This window comes from Orcinus orca, chromosome 10, assembly GCF_937001465.1.
Source record: "Orcinus orca chromosome 10, mOrcOrc1.1, whole genome shotgun sequence".
Classification (NCBI taxonomy): domain Eukaryota; kingdom Metazoa; phylum Chordata; class Mammalia; order Artiodactyla; family Delphinidae; genus Orcinus; species Orcinus orca.
Window position 1 is genome coordinate 7,380,254 of NC_064568.1, and position 27,684 is coordinate 7,407,937.

General features: G+C 45.7%; 1 protein-coding gene and 1 long non-coding RNA gene across 5 annotated transcripts in view; one reads left to right on the forward strand and one right to left on the reverse strand.

The window, feature by feature from the left end:
- Window positions 1-1,209: 1,209 nt before the first annotated feature.
- On the reverse strand, window positions 1,210-18,770 carry LOC117203202 (uncharacterized). Of its 3 annotated transcripts, none has more exons than XR_007479742.1 (5): window positions 18,632-18,770; window positions 17,315-17,358; window positions 15,683-15,832; window positions 13,375-13,835; window positions 1,210-1,590 (listed from the first exon to the last, which is right to left on the reverse strand). It is a non-coding gene; the product is annotated as an uncharacterized LOC117203202 (long non-coding RNA). The 3 variants fall into 3 exon arrangements; XR_004485871.2 differs by lacking the exon at window positions 13,375-13,835 and adding an exon at window positions 15,985-16,077 and having other exon boundaries at window positions 18,632-18,758; XR_007479741.1 differs by lacking the exon at window positions 13,375-13,835 and having other exon boundaries at window positions 18,632-18,758.
- A 49-nt stretch (window positions 18,771-18,819) lies between these two features.
- The window catches only part of LHFPL4 (LHFPL tetraspan subfamily member 4), a 44,777-nt gene continuing 35,912 nt past the window's right edge, over window positions 18,820-27,684 (forward strand). The window contains exons 1-2 of one of the 2 annotated variants that reach the window (XM_049716088.1): window positions 18,820-18,947; window positions 19,861-20,343. In XM_049716088.1, coding sequence (XP_049572045.1) covers window positions 19,938-20,343 — 406 coding nt within the window. In that variant the 5' untranslated portion in view covers window positions 18,820-18,947; window positions 19,861-19,937. Of the gene's footprint in view, window positions 20,344-27,684 lie in introns of both variants that reach the window. The other variant, XM_049716089.1, reaches the window with a different exon arrangement.

The following is a 27,684-nucleotide window of genomic DNA, read 5'->3' on the forward strand; positions in this document are numbered from 1 at the left end:
AGGTAGACTTACCCTACAAAACCAACGAACTAGTTCCCAGTGAACCCGCTCCCAGAATCAGGTAGAGTCCAACAACAATTCCCCCCCTCCAACAGGGAACCCCAACCACACTGGCTTGTACCGTAAAGGAAAAGCCCAGATTGAGGGGGAATATGTTCCCAGCATGCACACCAGAGGAACTTAACCTTCAGAATTGAATGGAGTCTGTCGACTCGTAGTCCCAAATGGAACTGAAGTTCCCCAGATTGGCACTGAAGTTCCCAGATGGAACCGTCATTACCCAAATTGAAGTCTGTCGGTTCTTTGCTTCAGCTGCCAAGCACTGGGGTAGCCGGTGCCGCTTCAGGGAACTTTGAAGGGAAGATCCTCGGGACAAATGGTCCTGGCAGCTGCTAGGGCCTTGCCCCAATATTCCCTGACCGGGCCGGCTAGCCACGAGCTGCAAGTCTCCTGGCTGGCTCGCCAAATTTGTTACCGAGTCCAAGCTTTCTCTGCTTGCCACATGACAGGCCAACGAATCGGAGATGAGGTGCTGAGGCAAGGAATACAACTTTATTCGGAAAGAAGGCAGACTGAGAAGATGGCAGACTAGTGTCTCTGAAAAACCATTTTATCTGGGTCTGGATGCCAGTTTCTGTTATAGAATCAGAGAGGCAGAGGCAGTGAGGAAGTAAAGTAAAAAGGCAGAATAGAGAGGGAGAGGCAGTGTGGAAGTAAAGTAGAAGGGCCATCAGTCTTGCAAAACATCTCCTGGAATGACGAGCCTTGGTGAGGGGATGTGTTAGTTTCTTTTTTCTTGCAGCCATTCACAGGTGGGCAGGGTTCCCTGAGGCAGGCCATTATGTATGATTATAATAAAGAAAGCAATGAAGAGCAAAGGTTAAAGTCAAAGAAACAGATCCAACATGGAGTCCAATTTAACTCTTCCCTGTTACAGAATGACATATAATTTTAGAGTACTTTCTCTTCATCAAAAGCATAATCTAAAGTAATTGGTCTCTAATGCCTGTCATTCTTCAATATTTTTTCAGTGTTGTTAAAAATTTTCAGATTTAAGGATGATAACTCTAGTGACTAAAATGTTATAATCTAAGTGCACATTGCATAAATAAAGCTTAGCATTTGGCAATAAGTTAAATTTTTTGTACATTTGGGGAAAGGGGTGGATAGTGTAAATAATTTTCAATTATGACATGGAACAGGATGATGACTTTTTTGTGGTTTGATAAAGAAAATTTAGGTTTTATTTTAATAACTTCATTGAACTGTCAAGCAAATAGGAAAAATGAAAAAATGAAAAAGCCCTCTTGTAGCTGATAAGACAGTGCTGGTTTGGTTCAATCAGCAGTAGCCTCCATGTCTGATTTTATTTGAGCTCAATGAACAAAAATTTTCATTAAATGGGCTTCCCCGGTGGCACAGTGGTTGGGAGTCCACCTGCCGGTGCAGGGGACGCGGGTTCGTGCCCCAGTCTGGGAGGATCCCGCATGCCGCGGAGTGGCTGGGCCCGTGGGCCATGGCCGCTGGTCCTGCGCGTCTGAAGCCTGTGTTCTGCAGCAGGAGGGGCCGTGGCGGTGAGAGGCCCGCGTACTACAAAAAAAAAAAAATTCATTAAAAAAAAAGATTCAGGATTTTCTTAAGTAATCAAAAACCTGATAAAGGTAACACGAAGTACAGTAAATTATTTTGATAAGACACAAAATCTTCACTTTCCAGGCAGATTACTCAAAAGGCACCTTTTCTCACCAAAAAACACATCCTACATTCCTTACATAGAGAAGTTTCCTGTATTATTTCTAGTAGTTTTAATTATCTACATGTTTTAGAATTCTTAACCCTTAGAATCCTTAATTCCTATTTAAAACTAAGAAGTAAGCAATCTGTTACACTAGTATTTTGTGGATTGGTAAATTTATAAATACATTTCATAATTTCTGGAAGTATATATATATATATATATTTTGGCGGTATGCGGGCCTCTCACTGTTGTGGCCTCTCCCGTTGCAGAGCACAGGCTCCGGACGTGCAGGCTCAGTGGTCGTGGCTTACGGGCCCAGCCACTCTGGGCATGTGGGATCTTCCCGGACAGGGGCACGAACTCGTATCCCCTAAATTGGCAGGCGGACTATCAACCACTGCACCACCAGGGAAGCCCCTGTCATATTTTAGATTCCACATATAAATGATACCATATGGGGACTTCCCTGGTGGTGCAGTGGTTAAGAATGCACCTGCCAATGCAGGGGACACGGGTTCGAGCCCTGGTCCAGGAAGATCCCAAATGCTGCAGGGCAACTAAGCCCATGTGCCACAACTACTGAGCCTGCGCTCTAGAGCCTGTAAGCCACAACTACTGAGCCTGTGTGCCACAACTACTGAGGTCCGCGCACCTAGAGCCTGTGCTCTGCAACAAGAGAAGTCACCTCAGTGAGAAGCCTGCACACTGCCGCCAAGAATAGCCCCCGCTCGCCGCAACTAGAGAAAGTCCGCATGCAGCAAAGAAGACCCAAAGCAGCCAAAAATAAATAAATATAATAAATAAATTTATATATAAAAAAAGATACCATGGACATTTAAAAAAAAATGATATCATATGTTATTTGTCTTTCTCCTTCTGACTTACTTCACTTAGTATGATAATCTCTAGTTGCATCTATGTTGCTGCAAATGGCATTATTTCATTCTTTTTTATGCCTGAGTAGTATCACATTGTATATATATTCCATTGCATATATGTACCACATCTTCTTTATCCATTCATCTGTTGATGGACATTTAGGTTGTTTCTGTGTCTTGGCTATCGTGAATAGTGCTGTTATAAACATACGGGTGCATGTATCTTTTTGAATTATAGTTTTGTCAGGATATATGCCCAGGAGTGGGATTGCTAGATCATATGATAATTCTATTTTCAGTTTTCTTTTTTTTCCCCCCTTTTTTTGGCTGTGCCGCACGGCATGAAGGATCTTAGTTCCCTGACTAGGGATGGAACCTGTGCCCCCTGCAGTGGAAGCATGGAGTCCTAATCACTGGACCACCAGGGAAGTCCCATATTTTTAGTTTTCTGAGGAACCTCCATACTGTTTTCCACAGTGGCTGCACCAACTTACATTCCCACCAACAGTATAGGAGGAGAACGCTACCACTTTCAATGATTTGTTAATCAATCAACTAATTAACCAAGTTTATATGGAGTGCTACTATGTGCCAGGCACCAGGCAAGGCCTGGGAGTGAGTGGTGGATCCTTGAGCTTTGCTATTCACCATCTTGTAGGGAAGGCAGAGGGTAAACAGCAATCCAGTGGGTGGAATGCCAAGGAAGAGCAATTTAGATGCTCTGGCAAAATTTGTTCTTCTGGAATCTCATCTGCAGAAAATCTGAACCAGGAGGCTGAGTTCCCAGTTGACATCTCTCCCAGGACACCTGCCTGAATCAGAGAAGGAATTAACTCTCCAGCCAGACTAATATATGCCCTCTATTTAATACTGCTAAATGGTGGGACTTCCCTGGTGGTCCAGTGGTTAAGAATCCACCTTCCAATGCAGGGGACACAGGTTCAATCCCTGGTCGGGGAACTAAAATCCCACATGCTATGGGGCAACTAAGCCTGCACACTGCAACTACTGAGCCCGTGCGTCACAACTAGAGAGGAGCCCACGTGCCACCACGAAGAGCCTGAGCACCGCAACTGAGAGCTGATACAGCCAAAATAAGTAAATATATGTTTTTAAATTGCCAAATGGTATCCCCAGAAAGATTCTGGGTAGAGTTTCATTATTGCTAATCAAGGGCCTGTCTGGTGGATTATTTAATAACAAGCCCCACTCAAGACTTCTGACTTCAAGATGGATTTTTTTTGGCCCAGTTGAAGCCCAGGAAATTACATTTCTGATTGTTGAGTCTATCCTTACAAATAACTGGGATGAATCCCCAAAGAAAAGTGCATGGTCTTTGGAGTCAGGCAGACCAGACTGTGCTGGGTTTCCAGGCTGTGTAACCTTGAGCAAGGCACTTTTTTTTTTCCCATCTGTGCTGCACAGGATCTTAGTTCCTAGACCAGGGATTGAACCCGGGCTGGCAGTGAATGGACAGCCAGGGAATGCCCGAGCAAGGCACTTGTGTTCTCTAAGTCTCAGTTTTCTCATCTGTAAAGTGGGGACACTGGCATCTTTGTTATTGGTCATCAAAAGGATTAAAGGCAATACATATTATACAGACCCAACACATGGCAGTCAAGAACAAACGTTTTCTTTGTTTTTTCCTTGTTGCACAAAATGACATTCAAATCAGTTGGGCTTTCTAAATAGGTTGGATTTCTTCCTCGAGAGAATGGCAGGGAGGTTAGTCAATATGGCTGGGATTCTTTTTCTTTTTATTAGTAAACTAAATTTTGTTTTTGGGATTCTTTTAGTTGTATAGCTCTTTGGTCCTTTTAAATTTTTTTTCCAAACCAGGATGATATTTGACACTTCAGAAAAAAATCCAGCGTTGGCTGTTTATAGGAATAAGAATTATCCTTCATAGGAATGTAGAAAAGACATTCAGAGAAGAGAAGCAGTGTGAAGTCAAGCCAAGCCTGGGAACTCATCATAACACATTCACTGGAAATGTCCATCTTATCCATAATTAAACTATAGCTGTTAAGTTTATACTGCAAGTGAGAAAAATAACTATTTTGACTCCTCAATCTTTCTTTAAGATAAATTATCACTTTTTTCATAAGGTATCAGCTATAAGGAAGCGTAGTGAAGTTTTGATTTTTTGGAAAAGAAGTTAATGATCTGGAAGTTTCAACTCACTTGAGTTAAAGACTGACTCCCCTCACAGGTCAAGGTGTACACCATGGACTGCAGCAGGGGTGCACCTGTGTAAAATGGCTGGGATTCTTGGGACAGAGTTTTAAAAAGTAAATTAGTCCTATTGTATTCTAATTATAAAAGTAATACTGAATTTCAGCCTATATGGTAGACTGAGTTGGTAACAAACTATCTTTTCTCCCGGTCTACACTCCTAGAACTGTTTGGAAATGTTGCCTACCAAAAAACCATTTCCAACTACAACTTGTCCTTTCTTCACCATTGGCAGAGCCCACTTACCACTACAGAGAGTGGAGAATGCTCACATACATTTTTCCAGCCTCTCTTGTGGATATAGGCAGGTTACTGAGTCCTGGCCATTGGGAACTGAGGGAAAGTTTGCAAAGGGACTCTGGAGAAGATTGTCCTCCCTAATATAAAGAGAGGCATGAGAGGAAATGCCCCCTTCCTTTACTCGGGGCATGGCCATGTCTGCTGCTGCCATCTTGTGACCATAATAAAGAATATTACAGATGGAATGCAGAGACGAAAGATGGAAAGTTCTTGGTTCCTTGCTGTCATTGTTGAGTCACAAAGTTGAGAATCCTTAATCTTTGCTACAACCGTTCATCACTGAGTATTATGTTAGCTATAAATTTGTCATATATGGCGTTTATTATGTTGAGGTATGTTCCTTCTATACCAAATCAGTTGAGAGATTTCATCATGAAAGGATGTTGAATTTTGTCAAATGTTTTTTCTGCATGTATTGAGATACTTATATGGTTTTTATCTTTCATTCCATTAATATGGTGTATTATATTTATTGGTTTGCATATGTTGAGCCCTCTTTGCATCCCAGAGACAAATACCACTTGATCATGATGTATGATCCTTCTAATGAACTGTTGAATTCAGTTTGCTAGTATTTTGCTGAGAATATTTGCATCTGTATTCATCAGGGATATTGGTCTGTAATTTTCTTTTCTTGGAGTATCCTGATCTAGCTTTGGTATCAGGGTAATGCTGTCCTCATAAAATGAGTTTGGTAGTATTCCCTCCCTTTCAACTTTTTGGAAGAGTTTGAAAAGGATGGGCATTGGTTCTTCCCTAAATGTTTGGTAGAATTTACCCATAAAGGCACCTGTTCCTGGGTTTTTCTTTGTTGGGACATTTTTTATTTTTTATTTTTTGCAGTACGCGGGCCTCTCACTGTTGTGGCCTCTCCCGCTGCGGAGCACAGGCTCCGGACGCGCAGGCTCAGCGGCCATGGCTCACGGGCCCAGCCGCTCCGCGGCATGTGGGATCTTCCCGGACCGGGGCACGAACCCGCGTCCCCTGCATCGGCAGGCAGACTCTCAACCACGGCGCCACCAGGGAAGCCCTGTTGGGACATTTTTGAATACTTATTCAATCTCCTTACTATCGGTCTGTTCAGATTTTCTATTTCTTCATCATTCAGTCTTGGCAGGTTGTATGTTTCTAGGAATTTATCCATTCTTAATTTTTTTTAAAAAAATATTTATTTGGTTGCACCAGATCTTAGTTGCAGCAGGCAAGCTCCTTAGTTGCGGCTTGTGGGCTCTTTAGTTGCAGCACGCGAGCTCCTTAGCTGTGGCATGCGAACTCTTAGTTGCAGCACACATGTAGGATCTAGTTTCCTGACCAGGGATCGAACCCCGGCCCCCTGCATTGGGAGCGCGGAGTCTTACCCACTGGATCACCAGGGAAATCCCTATGCACAAGTTTCTGTGTGTATATATGCTTTCATTTCTCTTAGGAAGACCTTGAGCTTGGAACACATGGAGAGCACTCACTTGCCCTCAAATTAAGTTAAACTATGTATGTTTAGGGTATGTAAAGCTCCAGATGGTCAGGTTAGAACAAACGTGGGAATGTGTTTCTATGGCATCTGCTAGTCTTTGGGAGTTTCCCAGGAGCAATCACCTCTGCTTTTTATAGCCTTCCTATGTCTCAGATTTGAGGTCATAACCTAGTCACTGTTCTCCTTTGTGAGGAGTGTAATTGCTGGGTCATATGATAATACTATGTTTAACATTTTGAGAAACTTCCAAATTTCTTTCCATTTTGTATTCTTTTTTCTTTGGCCACGCTGCACGGCTTACGGAATCTTAGTTCCCCAACTAAAGATGGAACCCATGCCCCCTGCAGTGAAACTGCGGAGTCCTTACCGCCGTACCGCCAGGGAATTCCCTCCAGTTTGTACTCCTACTATCCATGTATGAGGGTTCCAATTTCTCCATCCTCATCAACACTTATTTTCTGTCTTTTTTTTTTTTTTTCGGTACGCGGGCCTCTCACTGTTGTGGCCTCTCCCGTTGCGGAGCACAGGCTCCGGACGCGCAGGCTCAGCGGCCATGGCTCACGGGCCCAGCCGTTCCGCGGCATGTGGGATCTTCCCAGACCGGGGCACAAACCCGTGTCCCCTGCATTGGCAGGCGGACTCTCAACCACTGCGCCACCAGGGAAGCCCTATTATCTGTCTTTTTAATTTTAGCTACCCTAGTCGTTGTGAAGAGGTATCTCAATGTGATTCAATTGATTTCTGACAAAGGTACAAAGGTTATTCAAAGGAGAAAAAAGTCTTTTCAACAAGTAGTGCCAGAACAATTGGATGTACATATGCAAAAGATGAACCTCACCCTAACCTCTCATCATAAAGAAAAATTAACTCAAAATGGATGATAGACTTATATGTAAAGATTAAAACTATACAACTTCTGAAAGGAAACTTAGAGGAAAATTTTTATTACCTAGATCAAGCACAAATTTCTTAGATATTATATAAAAAATATAATCCATAAAATAAAAATTGATAAATTGGCCTTCATCAAAATTAAGAACTTTTGCTCTTCAAAAGATACTATTAAGAGAATGAAAAGATAAGCTACAAATTAGGAGAAAATATTCACAAAACACATATCTAACAAAGGATTTGTATCCATAATATATAAAGAACTCTGAAAATTTTATAATGAGATAACCAACAACCCAACAGAAAATGGGCAGAAGATTTGAACAGACACTTCACTAGTTAAGCAAATAAGCACATGAGAAGATGCCCAACATCATTAGTCATTAGGGAAATGTAAATTAAAAGCCACTCAAATGGCTCAAATTAAAAAAAAAAGTACCAAGTTCTAGTGCAGATGAGGAAAAACTAGAACACTTATACATAGCTGGTGGGAATGCAATGTAGTACAGCCACTCTAGAAAACTGTTTGTCATTTTCTTATAAAGTTAAATATATACTTATCATATGACTCAACAATCTCACTCCTAGGTATTTACCTTAGAGAAGTGACAACTTATATTCATACAAAGGCCTATACATGAATGTTTAGAGTAGCCTTATTTATAATTTTCAAAATGTGGAAACAATCCAAATGGCCCTCAATTGGTGAACAGATAGATAAACTACGGTTCATCTATACAATGGATCCCTACGTAGCAACTAAAAGAAACCAACTACTGATACACCCAACAAAATGGTTGAATTGCAAATGCATGATGCCAACTTAAACAAGTTAGACTGAAAACGGTACATACTGCATGATTCCATTTATGTGACATTGTTGAAAAGGCAAAACCCACAGGGAAAGAAAACAAACAAGTGGTGGGAGTTTGGGATTGATATATACACACTATTATATTTAAAATAGATAACCAACAAGGACCTACTGTATAGCACAGGGAACCCTACTCAATATTCTGTAGTAACCTAAATGGGAAAAGAATTTGAAAAAGAATATATACATACATATACATATATATATATATATATATATATAACTGAATCACTTTGCTGGGCACCTGAAACTAACACAACATTGTAAATCAACTATAGTCCAATATAAAATAAAAATTAAAAATAAAAACAAGAAAACAAACAAGTGTTTGTCCAGGGTTTAGGGTGGGGTGAGGAGCCTACATCAGAGGGAAAGTAGGGAATTTTGGGGAGTGATGGATCTGTTCTGTATTTTAATTGTGGCAGTGGTCACACAGAACTCTATGTGTCTGTCAATACTGAAGTGAATGAATTTTATTGTATCTAAATTATACCTCTGGCCTTGCCTGAATTTCTTGTCTGGCCTCTGATCAATTTCTATTGATTGAGGAAGGCCAAGAACCCTGGTCAGTATCACATGGAGTGAGATATCCAGACCCCCAGTGGATGGACAGCTGCCCAGTCTATCCAGTTTCCACATATGAGCTGCAATGAAACTAAACTAGATGGCACATTCTTTACCCTTCACTGTAAACATCTTCAGTCTGTTCTAAAGCGCTGCAGCTCCGGGATACTCGAGTCTCCTGGGTGGCATTCGCTGATACCCACCCACTGTGGGGTACAGCACACCAAGGTACGTTGCTCCATGTCAGACCACTATGCACTTTTCCAGGCCACCCTGGTCACTGTCTGTGGAGAAGGCATCTTACCAGCAAGCCCGGATATGACGGTTCCCCACCACTGCTCATGTAGTCAAGAGTTGGGAATGTTCTAGAATTGCTTAATTAGGAAAGTTCCTTTCACACTCCAGTGGTGATTTTTGATTGAACCCAGCACGAGTTTTAATCCTCTGGCAATTCTTTCTGGATGAGCCTATGCTTTAAAAGATCTATGTTGGGGCTTCCCTGGTGGTGCAGTGGTTGAGAGTCCGCCTGCTGATGCAGGGGACACGGGTTCGTGCCCCAGTCCAGGAAGATCCCACATGCCGCGGAGCGGCTGGGCCCGTGAGCCATGGCCGCTGAGCCTGCGCGTCCGGAGCCTGTGCTCCACGGCAGGAGAGGCCGCAACAGTGAGAGGCCTGCGTACTACAAAAAAAAAAAAAAAAAAAAAAAAAAAAGTAGGGGTAACCAATAAAGGGTAGAAATAAAATACAGGCATCTCTTGCTTAACATCAGTAATCTGTGTTAGAAATCAGATGTTCTGTGTGAAAACACAGACCAGAAGGAAGTGTAGTTCCCATTATTTTAAACGGGAAAAATTATAATGCATGATGTGTCAACACCAAACCTCAAACAATTTCCTAAAACATAAATAAAATACAGTGAAACACCTGTACACAAGCAACAGTCTATTGTATTAAGATTTAATATGATTAACCAGCAGTAGCAGCGGCACTTACATCTGTCCCAAGGTCTGGGCGAGGGGAAAACTAGGCAGCCCTGTACCGCAGGCCCTCACACTTTCTTTCTTTCTTGAAGAAACACAAAACCCTTGAGATTCATGTACTGTATGACGGAGAAAAAAAAAGTACCTAATGTTCCCCCCCAAAAAGATAGTATATTTTGTACTTTGTAAGTGTTCATTAAAATGGAAGAAAAAAATGAAAAAACAAAAGATTTAATATGATTAAAACCACTGCTTCCTTCAAACAGTGTAGTACCAACATAAAGATAGACATACAGACCAACAGAACAGACTATAGACTAGAAAGCCTAGGAATAAAGCCGCACATATATGGTCAGTTGATTTTCAACAAGGATGCCAAAATCCATTCAATGAGGGAAAAGACAGTCTTTTCAATAAATGGTGCTGGGACAACTGGATAGCCACATGCAAAAGATTGAAGTTGCACCCTTACGTTACACCATGTACAAAAATTAACTCAAATAGATTAAAGACCTAAACATAAGAGCTAAAACTATAAAAATGTTAGAAAAAAACACAGGGGAAAAGCTTTACGCCATTGTATTTGGCAATAATTTCTTGGATATGACACAAAAGCACAGGCAACAAAGAAAAAATTGACAAATCTGACTTCATCAAAATTTACATTTGTGCATCAAAGGACACTAACAAGAGAGTGAAAAGACAACCCACTGAATGGGAGAAAATATTTACAAATCATATATCTGATAAGAGGTTAATATTCTGAGAATATAAAGAACTCCTACAACTCAACAACAAACAAGCAACCCAATCCAAAAATGAAGAAAGGCTGTGAATAGACATTTCTCCAAAGAAGATGTACGAACATCAATAAGTCCATGAAAAGATGTTTAACATCCCTAGTCATTAGGGAAATGCAAATTAAAACCACAATGAAATACTACTTCAGAGCAAGTAAGATGACAATTAAAACAAAACAGAAAATAACAAGTGTTGGCAAGGATGTGGAGAAATTAGGACGCTTGGCACTGCTGGTGGGAATGCAAAATCGTGCAGCTGCTGTAGAAAACAGTTTGGTGGTTTCTCAAGAAGTTAAACATAGGATTACCATATGATCTAGCAATTTCAGTTCTAGGTTTATAGCCAAAAGAATTGAAAGCAGGGACTCAAATGGTTATTTGTACACCAACGTTCATAGCAGTGTTATTCCCAATAGTCAAAAGGTAGAAACAACACAAATGTCCATCAACAGATAAGTGGATAGACAAAATATATTATATACATAAAATGAAATCATAACTTTAAAAAAGAATACAATTTTGGTACATGCTACAACATGGATGAACCTGGGAAACATTATGTTAAGGAAAATAAGCCAGACACAAAAGGACAAATATTGTATGATTCCACTTGGATAAGGTACCTAGAATAGGCCAATTCATAGACAGAAAGTAGAACAGAGGTTACCAGGGGCTGGGGGACACAGAAGAAATAGGGAGTTATTGTTTAATAGGTACAGAGTTTGTTTGAGATGATGAAAAAGTTCTGAAAATTGAAGAGGTGATGGTTGCACATTGTGATTGTACTTGATGCTACTGAATGTACACTTAAAAATGGTTAAAAGAGTAAGTTTTGTTATGTATATTTTACTACACACAAGAAGCAAAACCAGAAACCACTGCTTCCTAACCACCAAACAAATGATGCTGCTGTTAGCAAACGAGAGCCTTGTGTGTAACAGCCCCGATACCATGATACTTCCCTTAGCACCAACATCTCAGATGCACACCCATTTTGTTGATGTGGAGGCACAATTTACAAAGAACACTTCATTCTGATATTCTACCAATAGTGGCTGGAATATTGCTTGAGCTATTTCCTACACTGAGTTCTGTTTAAAACATTGTGCTGAGTTTTAGGGATGTAAATATAAAATTTTCTTATTTAGAAAATATGGGCCAGAAAATGTTGCGTTGAGAGATAAGAAAGTTGTGTGATGTTCTGGTATTGAAAACCAAGAGGATTCTCGTGGGAAATGTCTCACAAAGTATGAATTACAGATCTTCCAAACTAAGAGAAGCAAAATCAAGAATAAAGAAAACTAAACCGGGCTTCCCTGGTGGCGCAGTGGTTGAGAGTCCGTCTGCCGATGCAGGGGACGCGGGTTCGTGCCCTGATCCGGGAGGATCCCGCGTGCCGCGGAGCGGCTGGGCCCGTGAGCCATGGCCGCTGGGCCTGTGCGTCCGGAGCCTGTGCTCCTCGACGGGAGAGGCCACAGCAGTGAGAGGCCTGCGTACAGCAAAAAAAAAAAAAAAAAAAAAAAAAAAAAAATAAGAAAACTAAACCATTAAAATAGAAGGCTTAGAAGGAGAAAAAAGATGCATAGAGAAAGCATAGTAAATGTAAAACACAAAATTAGATGGTAGAAATAAGTTCACATTGATCAATAATCACAATAAATGTAAACAGATCAATGTTTACTTATTATAAGACAGAGACTTTAATATTGGATTTTTTTTATGAAGCTTTTTGATTTTTACAAAAGACACTCCAAAAACATAATGACAGAAAGACTAAAGATAAAAGACTATACTACAGGAAAATACTAGTCAAAAGAATGCTAGTATGCATCTATAATAATAACTTTGTCTCAATATATGTAGTAAAAAATCAATAGACTCACAAGGAGAAACTGGTAAATCAGCAATCATAATGGGAGATTTTCCTCCCCAACATTTTCGGGCTTAGTTGCTCCGTGGCATGTGGGATCTTCCCAGACCACGGCTCGAACCTCTGTCCCCTGCATTGGCAGGCAGATTCTTAATCACTGCACCACCAGGGAAGTCCCAATAATGGGAGATTTTAACACACTTCTCAGAAATGCATGGATCAAGCAGACAGGGAAAAAAAAAAAAGAGTAATCTACAAAATGTGAACAATGCAATGAACAGACTTGAGCTAACAGACATAGAAAGAACTTCCTTCCATTAACAGGGAGAGCATATTCTTTAAAAGCACAGTTATGAAAATGAACCATGTACTAGGCCTCAAAGGGATATTCCACAGACTCCAAAGTATGAATATCACACAGACCACATTCTCTGACCACAAAGCTAGCAAACCCATCTTGCCATGGCTTGGGAAGATCTTGCTTGGGCATGGAGCCAACCATGGATGGGAAAGCAGGGTCCATGGGTAGATGTTGACTCCCAACCCTATCACATGAGCTGCTGGATCCTACTGGAACCTATTCCTGCTTATGCCAGTTTTTATTGGGTCTCTGTCATTTGCAACCCAAGAGTTCTGAATAAAACAGATACTTCCCAGGTGAGACATGGTACAGCTATGAAGGCATCTTGTTACTGAATGAACAAATTCTTCACATGTAAAGTTTGTTTCAAGTACAGAGCCCATTATTTCATCACCCATGAAAGAATACATACTTTTTAACGATGTGCTCTTTATAGATGAAACAACTGAGATTCCAAAAGTTGAATGGGGCTTCCCTGGTGGCACAGTGGTTGAGAGTCCGCCTGCTGATGCAGGGGACACAGGTTCGTGCCCCGGTCTGGGAAGATCCAACATGTTGCGGAGCGGCTAGGCCCGTGAGCCCTGGCCGCTGAGCCTGTGCATCCACAGCCTGTGCTCCACAACGGGAGAGGCCACAACAGTGAGAGCCCCGTGTACCGCCAAAAAAAAAAAAAAAAAAAGAAAAAGTTGAATGACTCATTTAATATCACAGCTCCAGCGAGCCCATTCACATGGCTCTGAAAATCTCTGAGTGAACCTCTGTCATTCTAATTCTACTCCATCTGTTTCCTTGTTCTTGCACTAGGCAGTGAGTTCCTCCAGGGCAGAGACTGGGTCTTCCTCATCTTTGTGTCCCCACTGCACAGCAAAGGACCTGTCAAGTAGAAGATGTCACTGACACTTACTAGCCGAGTGGCTGAAGGAATGAATGACTTGATTATCAAGTCAAAGAGCAAGATTTAATGTGTGAGGTTGAGGGAGGAAAGAGAAAGAAATGGCCTTCCTTAGGACTCTTTCAGGGACATGAGACAGAAAACTAATTCAAACCATTGTAAAGAAAAGAGGGGGATTTAAGAAAACCATAGAAAGACAGGCATAACTTTCACCGCAGGCTCTTAAAAGTATTAAGAACCTCTTCGGACTTCCCTGATGGTGCAGTGGTTAAGAATCTGTCTGCCAATGCAGGGGACACGGGTTCAAGCCCTGGTCCGGGAAGATCCCACATGCCATGGAGCAACTAAGCCCGTGTGCCACAACTACTGAGCCTGCGCTCTAGAGCCCGCAAACCACAACTGCTGAGCCCTAGTGCCACAACTACTGAAGCCTGCACACTTAGAGCCCATGCTCAGCAACAAGAGAAGCCACTGCAATGAGAAGCCGGCGCACCGTAACGAAGAATAACTCCCGCTCGCTGCAACTAGAGAAGGCCCGCACACAGCAATGAAGACCCAACGCAGCCATTAAAAAAAAAAAAGAAACTCTTCATCTCTCTGAGGATACGTTGGCCTATTCTCTTGGTCTCTGCCATGGGACGGTGAGCATGTAGCATCCTTACAGCTTATAATCCAAGGAATGAAGAGCTGAGACTTGCACCCAGATGGTCTGATGCCAGTAACCACATGATACGGAAATAAAAAGGAAACCCGGGTGGTTGAGAAGAATTGAATCCACTCTACAGAATAATCTATACGGCATGGTAGTTAAGAATGTGGGCTCTACCTAGGGATAAATACCAGCTGTTTCACTTGCTAGAGGTGTGATTTTGGGGAAGTAATTTTTTTGCTTTTTGGCCATGCCTCGCGGCATGTAGGATCTTACTTCCCCAGCCAGGGATCAAACCTGTGCCCCCTGCAGTGGAAGTGCAGAATCTTAACCACTGGACTGCCAGGGAAGTCCCAGGGGAAGTAATTTAACTTCTGTGTCCTCGTCTGTAAAATGGGCATACCTCATTGTCCTCATGTGTAAAACAGTTCACGTCTGTATTAGTTTGCTAGGGCTACCATTATAAAATACTACAGGCTGCGTGGCTTAAACAACAGATATTTATTTTCTCACAGTTCTGGAGGCTAAAAGTCCAAGATCAAGGTGTTAGCAAGTTTGATTTCTTCTGAGGCCCCTCAGAAGGTGGCTCCTTTCTTGCTATGTTCCCCATGGTCATCATCTAGCCTCTGTCCTAATCTCCTCTTAAAAGGACACCAGTGTGGGCTTCCCTGGTGGCGCAGTGGTTGAGAGTCCGCCTGCCGATGCAGGGGACATGGGTTCGTGCCCCGGTCCGGGAAGATCCCACATGCCGCGGAGCGGCTGGGCCCGTGAGCCATGGCCGCTGAGCCTGCGCGTCCGGAGCCTGTGCTCCGCAATGGGAGAGGCCACATGAGAGGCTCGCATACCGCAAAAAAAAAAAAAAAAAAGGACACCAGTGATACTGGATTAGGGCCCACCCATATCACCTCACTTTACCTTAATCACCTCTTTAAAGGCCCTATCTCCAAATAGTCACATTTTGAGGTATTGGGAGTTAGGACTTGAACATATGAATTTGGGGGTGGGGGAGAGGGATATAATTCAGCCCATAACACTACCTCTTAGGGTTGTTGTAAGATTAAATGAGATAATATATCTAAAGCAAAGATCAGGGGAGCTAGAATGCTGTAAGAGCTTAATAACCGTTCAAGGTAACTGAACGTTTACTTTAGGCATAAGGGTATCTGACAAGTCACAAACCTTTCTCTGCTAGGATGTTGGCTGGAAGTGCCCTGGGGGCTTCTCTCATCCAGGTCCAGGATCATCTTTGCCTTATGGTCTAAAGTTCCCAACTTGAGCTCACAACTGTTCTGTTCTGTTCTTCCTGTGGAGAGTTCTCAGACTTCCTTTCTGTAGGAAAGGAAGACTCCCCAAGGTTAGTCTTGAAAACGAGGAGACATTCTGTCCCAGCTACTTATAGCTCTGAGAGTGCCTTTCCAATACCACTGTAATTTCTACTCCTTGGGCAAGCCACTTATTAAAATTTAATGACAATCACTTACATTTATAAAGCCATTTTCAGTTTACAAAGCTCTTTTCCGTGCATTCTCTCTCTTGATCCTCATAACATTTGTAGGAAGGAAGGATGTTTTTCTCTGTTTTATAAATGAAGAAAATGAGGCTGTGAGGAGTAGCATCACTGTCCTAGGTCATACAGTGGCAGAGATGCACCTCAAATTTTTGCCTTTGGGTTCCAATATGTCAGGAGTAGCTCACCCTTTCAGGCATTTTTCTACAATGTAAATAATCCAGTACACCAGTCCGGGTTGGGGGAGATGTAGGTAAATTATTTGGGACTATTTTGACCGGAAGTGACAAAAACCCAACACAAACTGGCTTCAACAAAAACTGAATTCATTGGTTTACCTAACAGAACAATCCAGAAGCAGGTCTTCAGGCATGGATGGATCCAGGTGCTCAAATTATGTCACCAGGACTGTCTCTTTCCATTTCTTAGCTTCTCTTTGTGTTCACTTTATTCTTAGACAATCTCTCTGCTTGGGGTGTCAAAGATGCCCCCCTGTGGTTGAAGCTGAAGCCCCAGCTCAACAAACTCAGTAAACGGGGAACAATCTCTTTCTCGTAAACTGCAGCAAATGACCTGGATATCATTCTCAACTATTTGGCTTGGCCTATGGGCCCACCCAGACCCAATCGTTGTGTCTAGAACAATGGAATATGTTCATTCTCCAGGCCTGATCATTTGCCCGGTTCTGGAGAGGAGTAGGGTGAGTCTCACCAAATCCAGGGCCTGAGTGAGGGGGAAAGGAGTTTCTTTAAAGACAAAGTACTGATGTCAGAAGCGGTGTGGGTGGCAGGCAGCTCTCTCCAGGGTGTCATCGCTCTGCAGAGCTAGAACAGAGCAACCAGTGAGGAGCTGGGGGCCCATCTTAGCAAGAACTCTCAGTTCTTCCCTGGAGAGAGAGTAGTAAGTGGACTTCTGTGATTTTTTTTCCCTGGAGTGCCTAGCTTGGCTCAGCAGGATAGGAAAAAAGACAATAATTCATGGCAGAATAAGGAGAAAAGATGGAACTTCTGGCTCCGGTAACTTATATTCAGAACAGTACCCACACCAGGAGCACCCACAGAAGGAGACTTTGAGGTGCCCTTTGAGGATGACTTCCCTCCCCCCTCTTCTCAGCACCTTCTGTCTCCCCATGAAGCTGTGAGCTCCAGGAAGGCAGGGACCACATCTGTTTTACCCACCATCTTCTCCCAGGGCCTAGCATAGTGCTGTGTTGGCACATTGCAGGAGCCTATCACATATTTATTGGGTGGATGAAAAAAATTAATGAATCAGGTTGATCACTTGAATTGGTAGGATGGACTCACCTCTTTGTACAAGTCAATCCCTCTCTTTGGCCTCTGTTCTCCATCTGTCAAGTGGGAGAAGGTGTAGAATGAGACTCTCTTCACAGCCCCTTCCAGCTCATGCTTCTGGGATCTTAGGGTTCTCAGGAGACTGTCTGGATGCCTCTTCAAGGAACCAGTGGAAGGGGAAACCAAACTGATTGAACATACTGTCTCAGGTGAGATGACTTCACATGGGTCTGTGGTCCCCAAATTGTGGGGGACTGCACATTTTTTTTTTTTAATTTTGGAAGGAAATAACACTGCCTGTTTCTTATTTTGCCAAATAAAGCCACTGGCGGGGGGTGGGGGGTGGAACAACTGTCATTAACTGTCATCACTATTTCTTTAAAAAATCGAATTTTTTATACCAGGAAGGCAGGAAGTACATCATCTCAGAAACAAAACAAAACAAAACAAAAAAACAGTCCCTCTACCCCGGGGAAAAAAGACAGGTGGCAACCTCACATGATGATAATTACGTGTGTTTTTTGCACATAGATCTAAATTTCACCAGACTGATCCCTGTGTATGGTCCAGTATTTGGAACCTACTAACAGAGATTATTTTCACCACCTCTCAACACCTGTGAAGTGGGGCTTAATCTGCCCACTTTACAGATGGGGAAATAGAGGTTCAGAGAGCAAGTGCAAGGTCACGGAGACAGTTAAGTAGTAGTCAGAACTTTCTGGATGACCACCCAGATCATCTTGGCAGATCCTAAGCCAAAAGGTATTTCACTGCAGGGAAGAAATGACCTGCACTGGCTCCCTTGGAGTGTCCCCTCATTTTCTCGGGCCTAACCGCAAACTGCCTGGACTGGTATGCTCCGTTCTTTAACACACCCTCCTGATGTGTCCGCTTCATGCCAGGCACTGGGAGAGTGTAGGGAGAGAAACCAACACGTCCCCAGCCTCCTTTTCTCCTGTTCCCCATACTCACCCCGTGTCCCACTCTCCAGGCCCAGCTCCACACACCGGCGGCCAACGAATCCCCACCGCGGGCGTGGGCCGCTAACAGTTTAGGAAGTTCCCTCTCCCAGAGGTGCTGGCGATTTCCTAGGAGACTCTGGGAACCTTCAACGCCTCCAAGACCCAAAGGACTGGAAGCGTAACGGTGCCACTCGACAGGCACTGTGGTAGGCTGTACCCGAGGTAATTTGGGAGCAAGGGATCAGTTCAAACGCTGTGAACTAACACCCTGTTCTGCCCCTGCAGCGGTCCCATGGGCTTTGCGTGGACCCACAATCGCTCAGCTCCGGCCGGAAGGAGGGGGGTCCCCCAAATTAGAAGGCCTTACTGTGGCGGGGGCTTACTGCTCCGGCTGGGGGACCCCAAGGACCGTGCCGACCCCTCTCCGGGACTGGCGGACACCCGAGCTCCCTTTCCTGTTCCGCTCCGCCCCGCACGCCGGCGGCAGGAACGCGCCTCCGTCGGGCCGCGCCGGTGCCCGAGAGCTCGCGCTTCCGCGCGGGAGCGCGCCCCGGGGAGAGCCCGAGCAAGATGGAGGCCGCGCCGAGGCCGCCGCCTGGGCCCGGGAAGCCGCCGCTCGGAGCGCCGAGCCGCGGCGCCTAGGCCGTGGCAGTCCCGGACCCACTGCTCCGGACCGGGCCCAGGTTGGTCTCCCCGCACCCCATTCCCGCGGCCGCAGCCTCCGCGTGCGTCCGGCCTGGGCGCGCGGCAGCCGCCCCCCACCCCCCATCCCTGGCCCTACCCGGGCCCGGCCGCTCCCCCGCTCCCCGGGGACAGCCCCTGCCCACTGCCCGCCCCTCGCGGCTCGGGCTGCCTGCCGGCGCCTGTCCCTCGTCCCCTTGGCCTGGAAAACCTCTCTCCCTGTAGCCCTGGCCCGCCAAACGTAGGCTCCCCCGAGCCCTGTCTTCTGAGGGACCCTCCCAACCCCCCTGCCCCCTGTTCAGACCCTGCGGCTCCGGCCCCCGATGTCCCTCTAGCCTCATCCTGGTTTCTGCACTTCGCCCTCCCTGTCCCAGCCCCCATATCACCTTCCCAGTCCCCTGGCACTAACCCCTTACATCCCTTTCTTACCCCCTCGTAGAAGCGCCCACCCCCCTCTCCACAGCCCCTTTCTAGACACCCAATACCAGACCTCCTTTTACCCCGAACACCAGCCCCCAGATTCCCTTCCGAGCTCCCTGTAAAACCCCGCTGCTAATTCTCCGCTGCCGGTCTCCAGCCTCCATTCCATCTCCCCACGGTCCCCTCTTACTTCGCCGGTACCAGCCCCCAAGCCCCCTCCCCAACGCCACCGTAACCACTTTCTAGCGCCCCGCCTCCAGCTCTCCTGTGCTCATTCCAGCTCCCTCATCCCAGCCCCCCAACTTTCACATGGCCTCTTCCTATGTCCCCGAATTGGAGATCTTTGCCAGTCTCCCCCTACCCTGACACCTTCCCGATACTCTCATGACCCCCTCCTAGCTCCTCCATACCAGCCCCCAGGTCCCTTCAGCTCCGCCTCAGGCCCCGCCCTCGCGGGTTCCTTGGCTTAGGGTCGCTTCTCGCGTGCGTCCCCAGCTCCCGCCCGGCAGCCCGGCTGTCGGTCCCGGGCCGGCGGCCCCCGCAAGCCGCCGCCGGCCCCGCCCCCGGGCACCATGCTGCCCTCGCAGGAGGCCTCCAAGCTCTACCACGAGCACTACATGCGGAACTCGCGGGCCATCGGTGTGCTATGGGCCATCTTCACCATCTGCTTCGCCATCATCAACGTGGTGGTCTTCATCCAGCCCTACTGGGTGGGCGACAGCGTGAGCACCCCCAAGCCTGGTTACTTCGGCCTCTTCCACTACTGTGTGGGCAGCGGGCTGGCGGGCCGCGAGCTCACCTGCCGCGGCTCGTTCACCGACTTCAGCACTATCCCGTCCGGCGCCTTCAAGGCGGCCGCCTTCTTCGTGCTGCTCTCCATGGTGCTGATCCTCGGCTGCATCACCTGCTTTGCTCTTTTCTTCTTCTGCAACACGGCCACGGTCTACAAGATCTGCGCCTGGATGCAGCTCTTGGCAGGTAGGGGAGGGGCGGGGGTGGGACTTCTAGAACAGACGCTGAGGAAGGGGCTTCTTCCAGGACCCCTTCTTGGAGGAGTCAGAGACAGATTCTGCTCCTCTGTCTAAAGACACACCTCCTTCGCTGACTCTAAGCAGCCAGTGGGGAGGGGATTCTATGAGAGAGACACCTTGGGGCAGAGGGCATAGCCTTAGAACTGGGTCTGTAGGTCTGTGTGCTTGGACGTGGGCAGATTGCGTTTATTGATGGATGAGCATTATGTCTGAGTTTCTGAGGGTCTCTGAGAAAGAGACCCTTGGCTCTTAAGTGAAATAACTATCTGAATGAGGAGTTACTCTAGGTGTGAGCAATTTCTGTTGCATTGAAAAAAGCATGAGGGACTTCCCTGGTGGTCCAGTGGTTAAGATTCTGTGCTCCCAATGCAGGGGGCACGGGTTTGATCCCTGGTAGGGGGACTAAGATCCCTCATGCCACACGGCGTGACCTAAAAAATTAGAAACAAAACAATGAGACGGGGAATCAAGAGGTCTGACAGTGGCCTTTAACTTGCTAACGTTACCAACTTGGATGTTTCACTTTACTTCTCTGAGGCTCAGTTTCCTCATCTGTAAAACAGTGGAGAAGAGTCCAAGAACTCATGGAAGAGTAATTTATAAACTATAAAGTTGGGAAAAGACGGAGGCTGGTGTTAAGAGAAGGCTGTCTGTAGTGTCTGTCCAATGTTGGAAGTGTAGGTGGTTGACAACACCTGGCAACATGGGCCTCTGGAGAGCAGGTCTCCAGCCTCCCACCCCCACCAAGGCAGGAAGGGTTCTGGTGCCATGCCTAGCGGGAATGAGTCTCTGGGACCCTCTGAAATGTTTGGTTCAGACAGACGCCTTGCCCTAAAAACCAGAGAAGGGCCTTTTGGGAGTAAGAACTGCTGAGACAGTTTTCCAGGATCCATTAGAGTCCCCCATCACTGCCTACCTTTCAATCGAAGACAGATTTTGAAGATTCAGCAACTTGGGCATTTGCCTAATTGCAGGCAGGGAAGAGAGTTGGGCTGAGGACAGTTGGGCCAGGGGATGGCAGGGATGGAGGAGGAGGACCGATGAAGGCTGGTGAAGGAAAACGTTTAGAGCCTTCCAGGTTGAGAAAGAGAAGGGAAAATGTGATGATCATGCAGCAGAGGTGGTTTTTCAAAATAAGCACCTCAGGATATTCAACAAGTGTCAGCCCCTTCAAAGAGACCTCCTGAAGAAGCTGTTTTCTCACTTGCTGATGGTTCCACTCCTCAAAACATTGTAGGAAATTGTCTTTGGATTGTGGTGTGTATACTCTTGAACATCGTCCTTGAGGGGAAACCTCTATTTTTTTAAAAATTAAATAATTTATTTATTTTTGGCTGCATTGGGTCTTCGTTGCTGCGCACGGGCTTTCTCTAGTTGCGGTGAGCGGGGGCTACTCTTCGTTGCGGTGCACGGGCTTCTCATTGCGGTGGCTTCTCTTGTTGTGGAGCACGGGCTCTAGGCGCGTGGGCTTCAGTAGTTGCGGCACGCGGGCTCAGTAGTTGTGGTGCGCAGGCTTAGTTGCTCTGCAGCGTGTGGGATCTTCCCGGACCAGGGATCGAACCCGTGTCCCCCTCATTGGCAGGCGGATTCTTAACCACTGCGCCACCAGGGAAGTCCCAAACCTCCATTTTTTAAAGGAGGACTATGATTTTTGGAAATGGCCAAGTGTAGAAAACACAATGGATGGGAGTTCCCTGGTGGCACAGTGATTAAGACTCCACGCTCCTGATGCAAGGGACCCAGGTTCAATCCCTGGTCAGGGAACTAGATCCCACATGCGTGCTGCAACTAAGAGTTCGCATGCCACAACTAAGGAGCACACCAGCCATAACTAAGGAGCCCGCCTGCTGCAACTAAGACTCAGCACAACCAAATAAATAAATTAATTTAAAAAATTAAAAAAGAAGAAAACACAATGGGTGGTCAAGATGAGAACTGTCACTTGAGATGAAAGCCAAGGTGTGAAGGCAAAATCATGAGGCTGGTTTGCTTCCCCAAGAGGACTGTTACAAATGCTGGGAGGAATTTCTGGCCCGTTGGAAGATTGTTCAAACTCCCAAAAGGACTACGTTGCAGAAGGCAGCATTTATTCAGTGTGGACATTCTAGTGGGCTTGCTCCAATTGACTTAGATGGAGGTCTTTTAAGATTTTGGAGAAAGTGAGAAAGGAGAACTGTAGGATGTGGGGCATATCTCCATATTTATCAGTACCCAGAAGGTGATTTCCATTCTACTCTTAAAAGGCGAGCTGGAAAGAATATATGCTCAGCTGGAACTCCCATATCCTGAACCTTGATTTGTAGTCTGCAGATGGGTTACTGACCTCTTAGCCTTCCAGTTCGCTGTAATCCATCCAATTCTCTGTAATCCATGTGGGTTTAATCTTGGGGATTTGATGAACTATTCAACAACCCTCATGTAAATATAGAATTTCAGGGATCTTAGGAATCAGCTCCTTCAAACCCTGCCTTCCTCCACCCCCATCATAGAGAGAGGAAACTGAGCCTAGAGACATAAAGGTCTTACCCAAAGTCACACAGCCAGTAATAGAGTAAACTAGCCATGACTCCTGGTCCAGTGCTCTTTCCCTTGTGTTTCGCCCCACCCCTAAGGGCAGTTATCAGAGTTGAGCAGTTCATTGTATTTTACTTAGAGATTTCTGAGCTCTGGCTAAGTGACTGACTTACTTTGCTTAATAAAGGGCAGAGGTCAGGGACTTCCCTGGTGGCGCAGTGGTTAAGGATCTGCCTGCCAATTCAGGGGACACGGGTTTGAGCCCTGGTCTGGGAAGATCCCACATGCCGTGGAGCAACTAAACCCGTGTGCCACAACTACTGAGCCCACGTGCCACAACTACTGAAGCCTGCGCGCCTGGAGCCCGTGCTCCGCAACCAGAGAAGCCACTTCAATAAGAAGCCTGCGCACCACAATGAAGAGTAGCCCCTACTCACCGCAACTAGAGAAAGCCCAAGCGCAGCAACAAAGACCCAACGCAGCCAAAAATAAATAAATTTATAAAAAAAAAAAGAAAGGGGCAGAGGCCAGAGCACTAGACTACAAGTCATGGGATTGCGCTGGTGGGGGAGGGTTGTCTTAGTTAATTCTGCCTGTGACTCACCATGTAGTGTTAAGCAACCACTTTTTAGCTTAAATCTCAGTTTTCTCATCTGTACAGTGGGGGGACTAATCAGTCAGATTAGTGGATTTAAAGTATCTCTTTCAGGCCTGTGGGGTTCCTAGAATAACTCTTTTACCAAGATCATTCCACTCAGAAAGTGAGAATCAGTCATCCTCAGAGAAACTGCAGAGAAGCAGAGGGCCTTATTTGTATCAGATAAGAATTAGAAGGACTTCCCTGGTGGTCCAGTGGTTAAGACTCTGTGCGTCCACTGCAGGGGGCACAGGTTTGATCCCTGGTTGGGAAACTAAGATCCCGCATGCCATGCAGTGCAGACAGAAAAAAAAAAAAAGAGAGAATGCCTGTTGTATGGTTCTTGTTCAAGTGAACATTTACTCAAGCTGTTTATTGGCCATGCCATGCAGCATGTGGGCAATCCCTGCTCTCAGGAAGCTTACCATCTAGGTGAATCACTATACTGGTCAGCAGTCTTTCAGTGAAAAGTGACAGAAACCCAACTCAAGCTGACTTAAGTAAATTAAAATAAGATAAAGGGCTTCCCTGGTGGCGCAGTGGTTGAGAGTCTGCCTGCAGATGCAGGGGACACAGGTTCGTGCCCTGGTCTGGGAAGATCCCACATGCTGCAGAGCGGCTGGGCCCGTGAGCCATGGCCGCGGAGCCTGCGTGTCCGGAGCCTGTGCTCCGCAACGGGAGAGGCCAAAACAGTGAGAGGCCCACGTACCGGAAAAAAAAAATAAATAAATAAATAAAATAAGGTAAAGAGGGTAGTGTTTTTGGCTCACACACATTAAAAGTCAAGAGCACTGGCTTCAGGCACGGATGGATCCAGATGCTCAAATAACGTCATTAAAAATCAGTCTCTCAGTAGCATTGACATATATACACTACCAAATGTAAAATAGATAGCTAGTGGGAAGCAGCTGCATCGCACAGGGAGATCAGCTGGTTGCTTTGTGACCACTTAGAGGGGTGGGATAGGGAGGGTGGGAGGGAGAGGCAAGAGGGAGGGGATATGGGGATATATGTATACATATAGCTGATTCACTTTGTTATATAGCAGAAAGTAACACAACCTTGTAAAGCAATTATACCCCCCCAAAAAAATCAATCTCTTGGGACTTCCCTGGTGGTCCAGTGGCTAAGACTCCGCACACCCTATCTATCCAGGGGGCCTGGGTTTGATCCCTGGTCGGGAACTAGATCCCACATGCTGCAACTAAGAGTTTGCATGCAGCAACGAATATCCCGAGTGCCAGTGCCGCCAAATAAATAAATAAATATTAAAAAAAATCAGTCAACCTCCATTTCCTGGTTCCTCTGTGTTGGCTCACTTTTAAATTCACTTCTCTCTTGAAGGTTATAAGTAAGGCTACCAGCAGCTCTGAATTTACATTGCTTCAGCTTAGCGATGCCTGTGGAATAAAAAAGAGCTTTTATTCAATGGTTCCAGCAAAAGTTCCAGGGCTGATTCTGATTGTCTAGCTTTGGTCAAGTGTCTACCTCTTAATTAATCAGTGTGACTGTCTAAGGTCTCGGCCACATACCCATTCCTGGGACACATGAACTGATAGGGGAGAAAGATAAATTCCCACAAAGGGAAATCAGGTGTGACCACTGGAAGAGGGCTACTGTGGGTTAGACAAGTGCAGACAGAGGCCTCATCCTGGACAGTCTGAGCACTAATATGTGCTCAGCTTTAGGTGCTGTGGAAGCCCAGGGCAACTGAGGAGGATACCGCCTTAGTTGGGAGGTGAAGCTTGAGTGGGGCTGGGTGTGGACAGATGTGAGTTGCGAGAGAGCATTCTGAATGGAGAGGAGGATCATGGACGGAGAGACACAGAGGGGAGAAAGCCACATCTGGCTTGAGTGTGGCATCCACGTAGGGGAGCAGCAGTGAAAGAGGCCAGGAAGGAATGATGGGGCTACAGTGTGCAAGGCTCTGAGTACTGGGTCAAAAAATTTGGATTTAATCAGCAGGCGGTTCGAAGCTACTACCACTGTTAATAATCAGGAAAAAAATAGTTAACATTTTCTGAGCCTTTACTATATGCTTGACCATATGCTAAACATTTACATGCATACTGTCATTGAATCCTCACAAAAATCCTATGGGGTAGGTACCACTATGAGTATTTCATAGATGAGAACACTGAGCCTCTGAAAGGAAAGAGTCATTTGTCCAAGGTCATACAGGGGGTAAGTGGTAGAGCCAGAATTGTAACTCAGTCTGTCTAACTAGAAAGCCCAAGGATTTATAAAGGAACATTCAGGATGGGAATAGAGACAGGATGAATTTGCCAGAAGAGTCGAATGCTAAGTAGGCTGGGAGACTCAGGTGGCTCTTTGTGGAGTTAGGGGTCAGCTTTTCTTTTTTAAAAAAATTAATTAATTAATTAATTTTTGGCTGTGTTTGGTCTTTGTTGTTGTGTGTGGGCTTCTAGTTGTGGCGAGCGGGGGCTACTCTTCGTTGCGGTGCACGGGCTTCTCATTGCGGTGGCTTCTCTTGTTGAGGAGCATGGGCTCTAGGCGTGTATGCGTCAGTAGTTGTGGCATGCGGGCTCAGTAGTTGTGGTGCACGGGCTTAGTTGCTCTGCGGCACGTGGGATCCTCCCGGACCAGGGCTCAGACCCGTGTCCCCTGCATTGGCAGGAGGATTCTTAACCACTGCGCCAACAGGGAAGTCCCAGGGGTCAGTTTTTCAAGGCTTCTCAGGATATCTCTGCTACTCTTTACCTGGTCTTTCCCATTTTCGGGTGCTAGACACTTTCACATTCGTTATGTCATTTACTGTTCATCTGTTAAAATGACTTGTCCAAAGGTCACACATCTAGTGAAAGAAGGAGCTGAAACTTCACATGAGTCTAAATGGATCTAGAACCTGTTTTTAGCCCTGAACTGAAACACAGGACGTGAATACACAGATTACAAGTTACAACTGTCAGGTGTATGTACTCAGTGTTTACCTGTGGGCTGAGTGAGGTTAGCCAAGGGGAGGTTGCTGGCTGGAGTAGAGACTCAGACTGGAAGCCTGGTCGAGGCTCCGAGGGGGCAGTGTGGGGAAGTGGTGGAGGACTTAGAATTCCCACTTTGCCACTTCCCAGCTGTGTCCCTTGGATAAGTGGGTTTCCTCTCTGAGCCTCAGTTCCCTTATCTGTAAAATGGAGGTGATTATTGTACCTACTTCAGAGGTGATGGAAAGAAAGAAATGAAACCATGGGGCTGAAATGCTGAGTGTGGTTCCTGGTATACAGTGTGAACAACCAGTAAATGTCCACTGTTATTCTTGTGACATAGTCTGAGTGAAGAGTAGCTTGTGAGGGGTCCTTGCTACTCAGGTGAAAGACTTTGGACTTGCTGAGATGATCAAAGGCCTTAAGAAGTCATAGACCTTCAGCTGGGAAGGGTCTTACCAATCAGCTGGCTCAACTCCCTTGTTGTACAGATAACGAAACTGAGTCCCAGAGAGAAGAGACAAGGCCATGCTCACAAAGTGAGACTCCTCCATCCACAGAAGGGAGGTGATTCTGACCACATTTATTCAGTGTCGAGAGCCTACTATGTGTCAGACACTGCCCAGTGCTAGAATCACTGTGGCAAACAGCACGTGTGAGATATAGTGGGAGCTGGGGAGACTGATGGTGGAGGTGGCAGCAGGGGCTGGTTGGTGCGCCAGAGGTGAGCATCTTCCAGCCTCCCAGATGTGTGTCCTAAATCATCAGGGGTCTCTGAGGTAGGAGCAGCAGTGTCACTACAGCCTAGAATATGCATCCACATCCCTCCCCGCTTCCTTGGCTTATGTTTCAGATTTGGTTTGGGATTTTATTCATCCAGTGAGTCTCTGTTGAATGTGATGAGACTGCTGAGCACATTGGGGGAATTTCTTTCCTCCCACTCTTTTTTTTTTTTTTTCCTCCCACTCTTCCCTCCCACATTTTCTTGCTCCCCCAATTCCCCCTTCCTTCCTTCTTTCCTGCCTTCCACTTTCCTTCCCTCCCTCCCTTCTTGCATTTTTTTGCTTTGCTCCTTCTCTCCCTATTCCCTTCCTTTCTTTCTCACATCAGTCCTTTACTGACAGCCTCCTCTGTGTGTCAGGCTATGCTAGGCTCAGGGAATCCTGAGTAAGAGTCCTCGCTCCCCGGAAGCTCATAG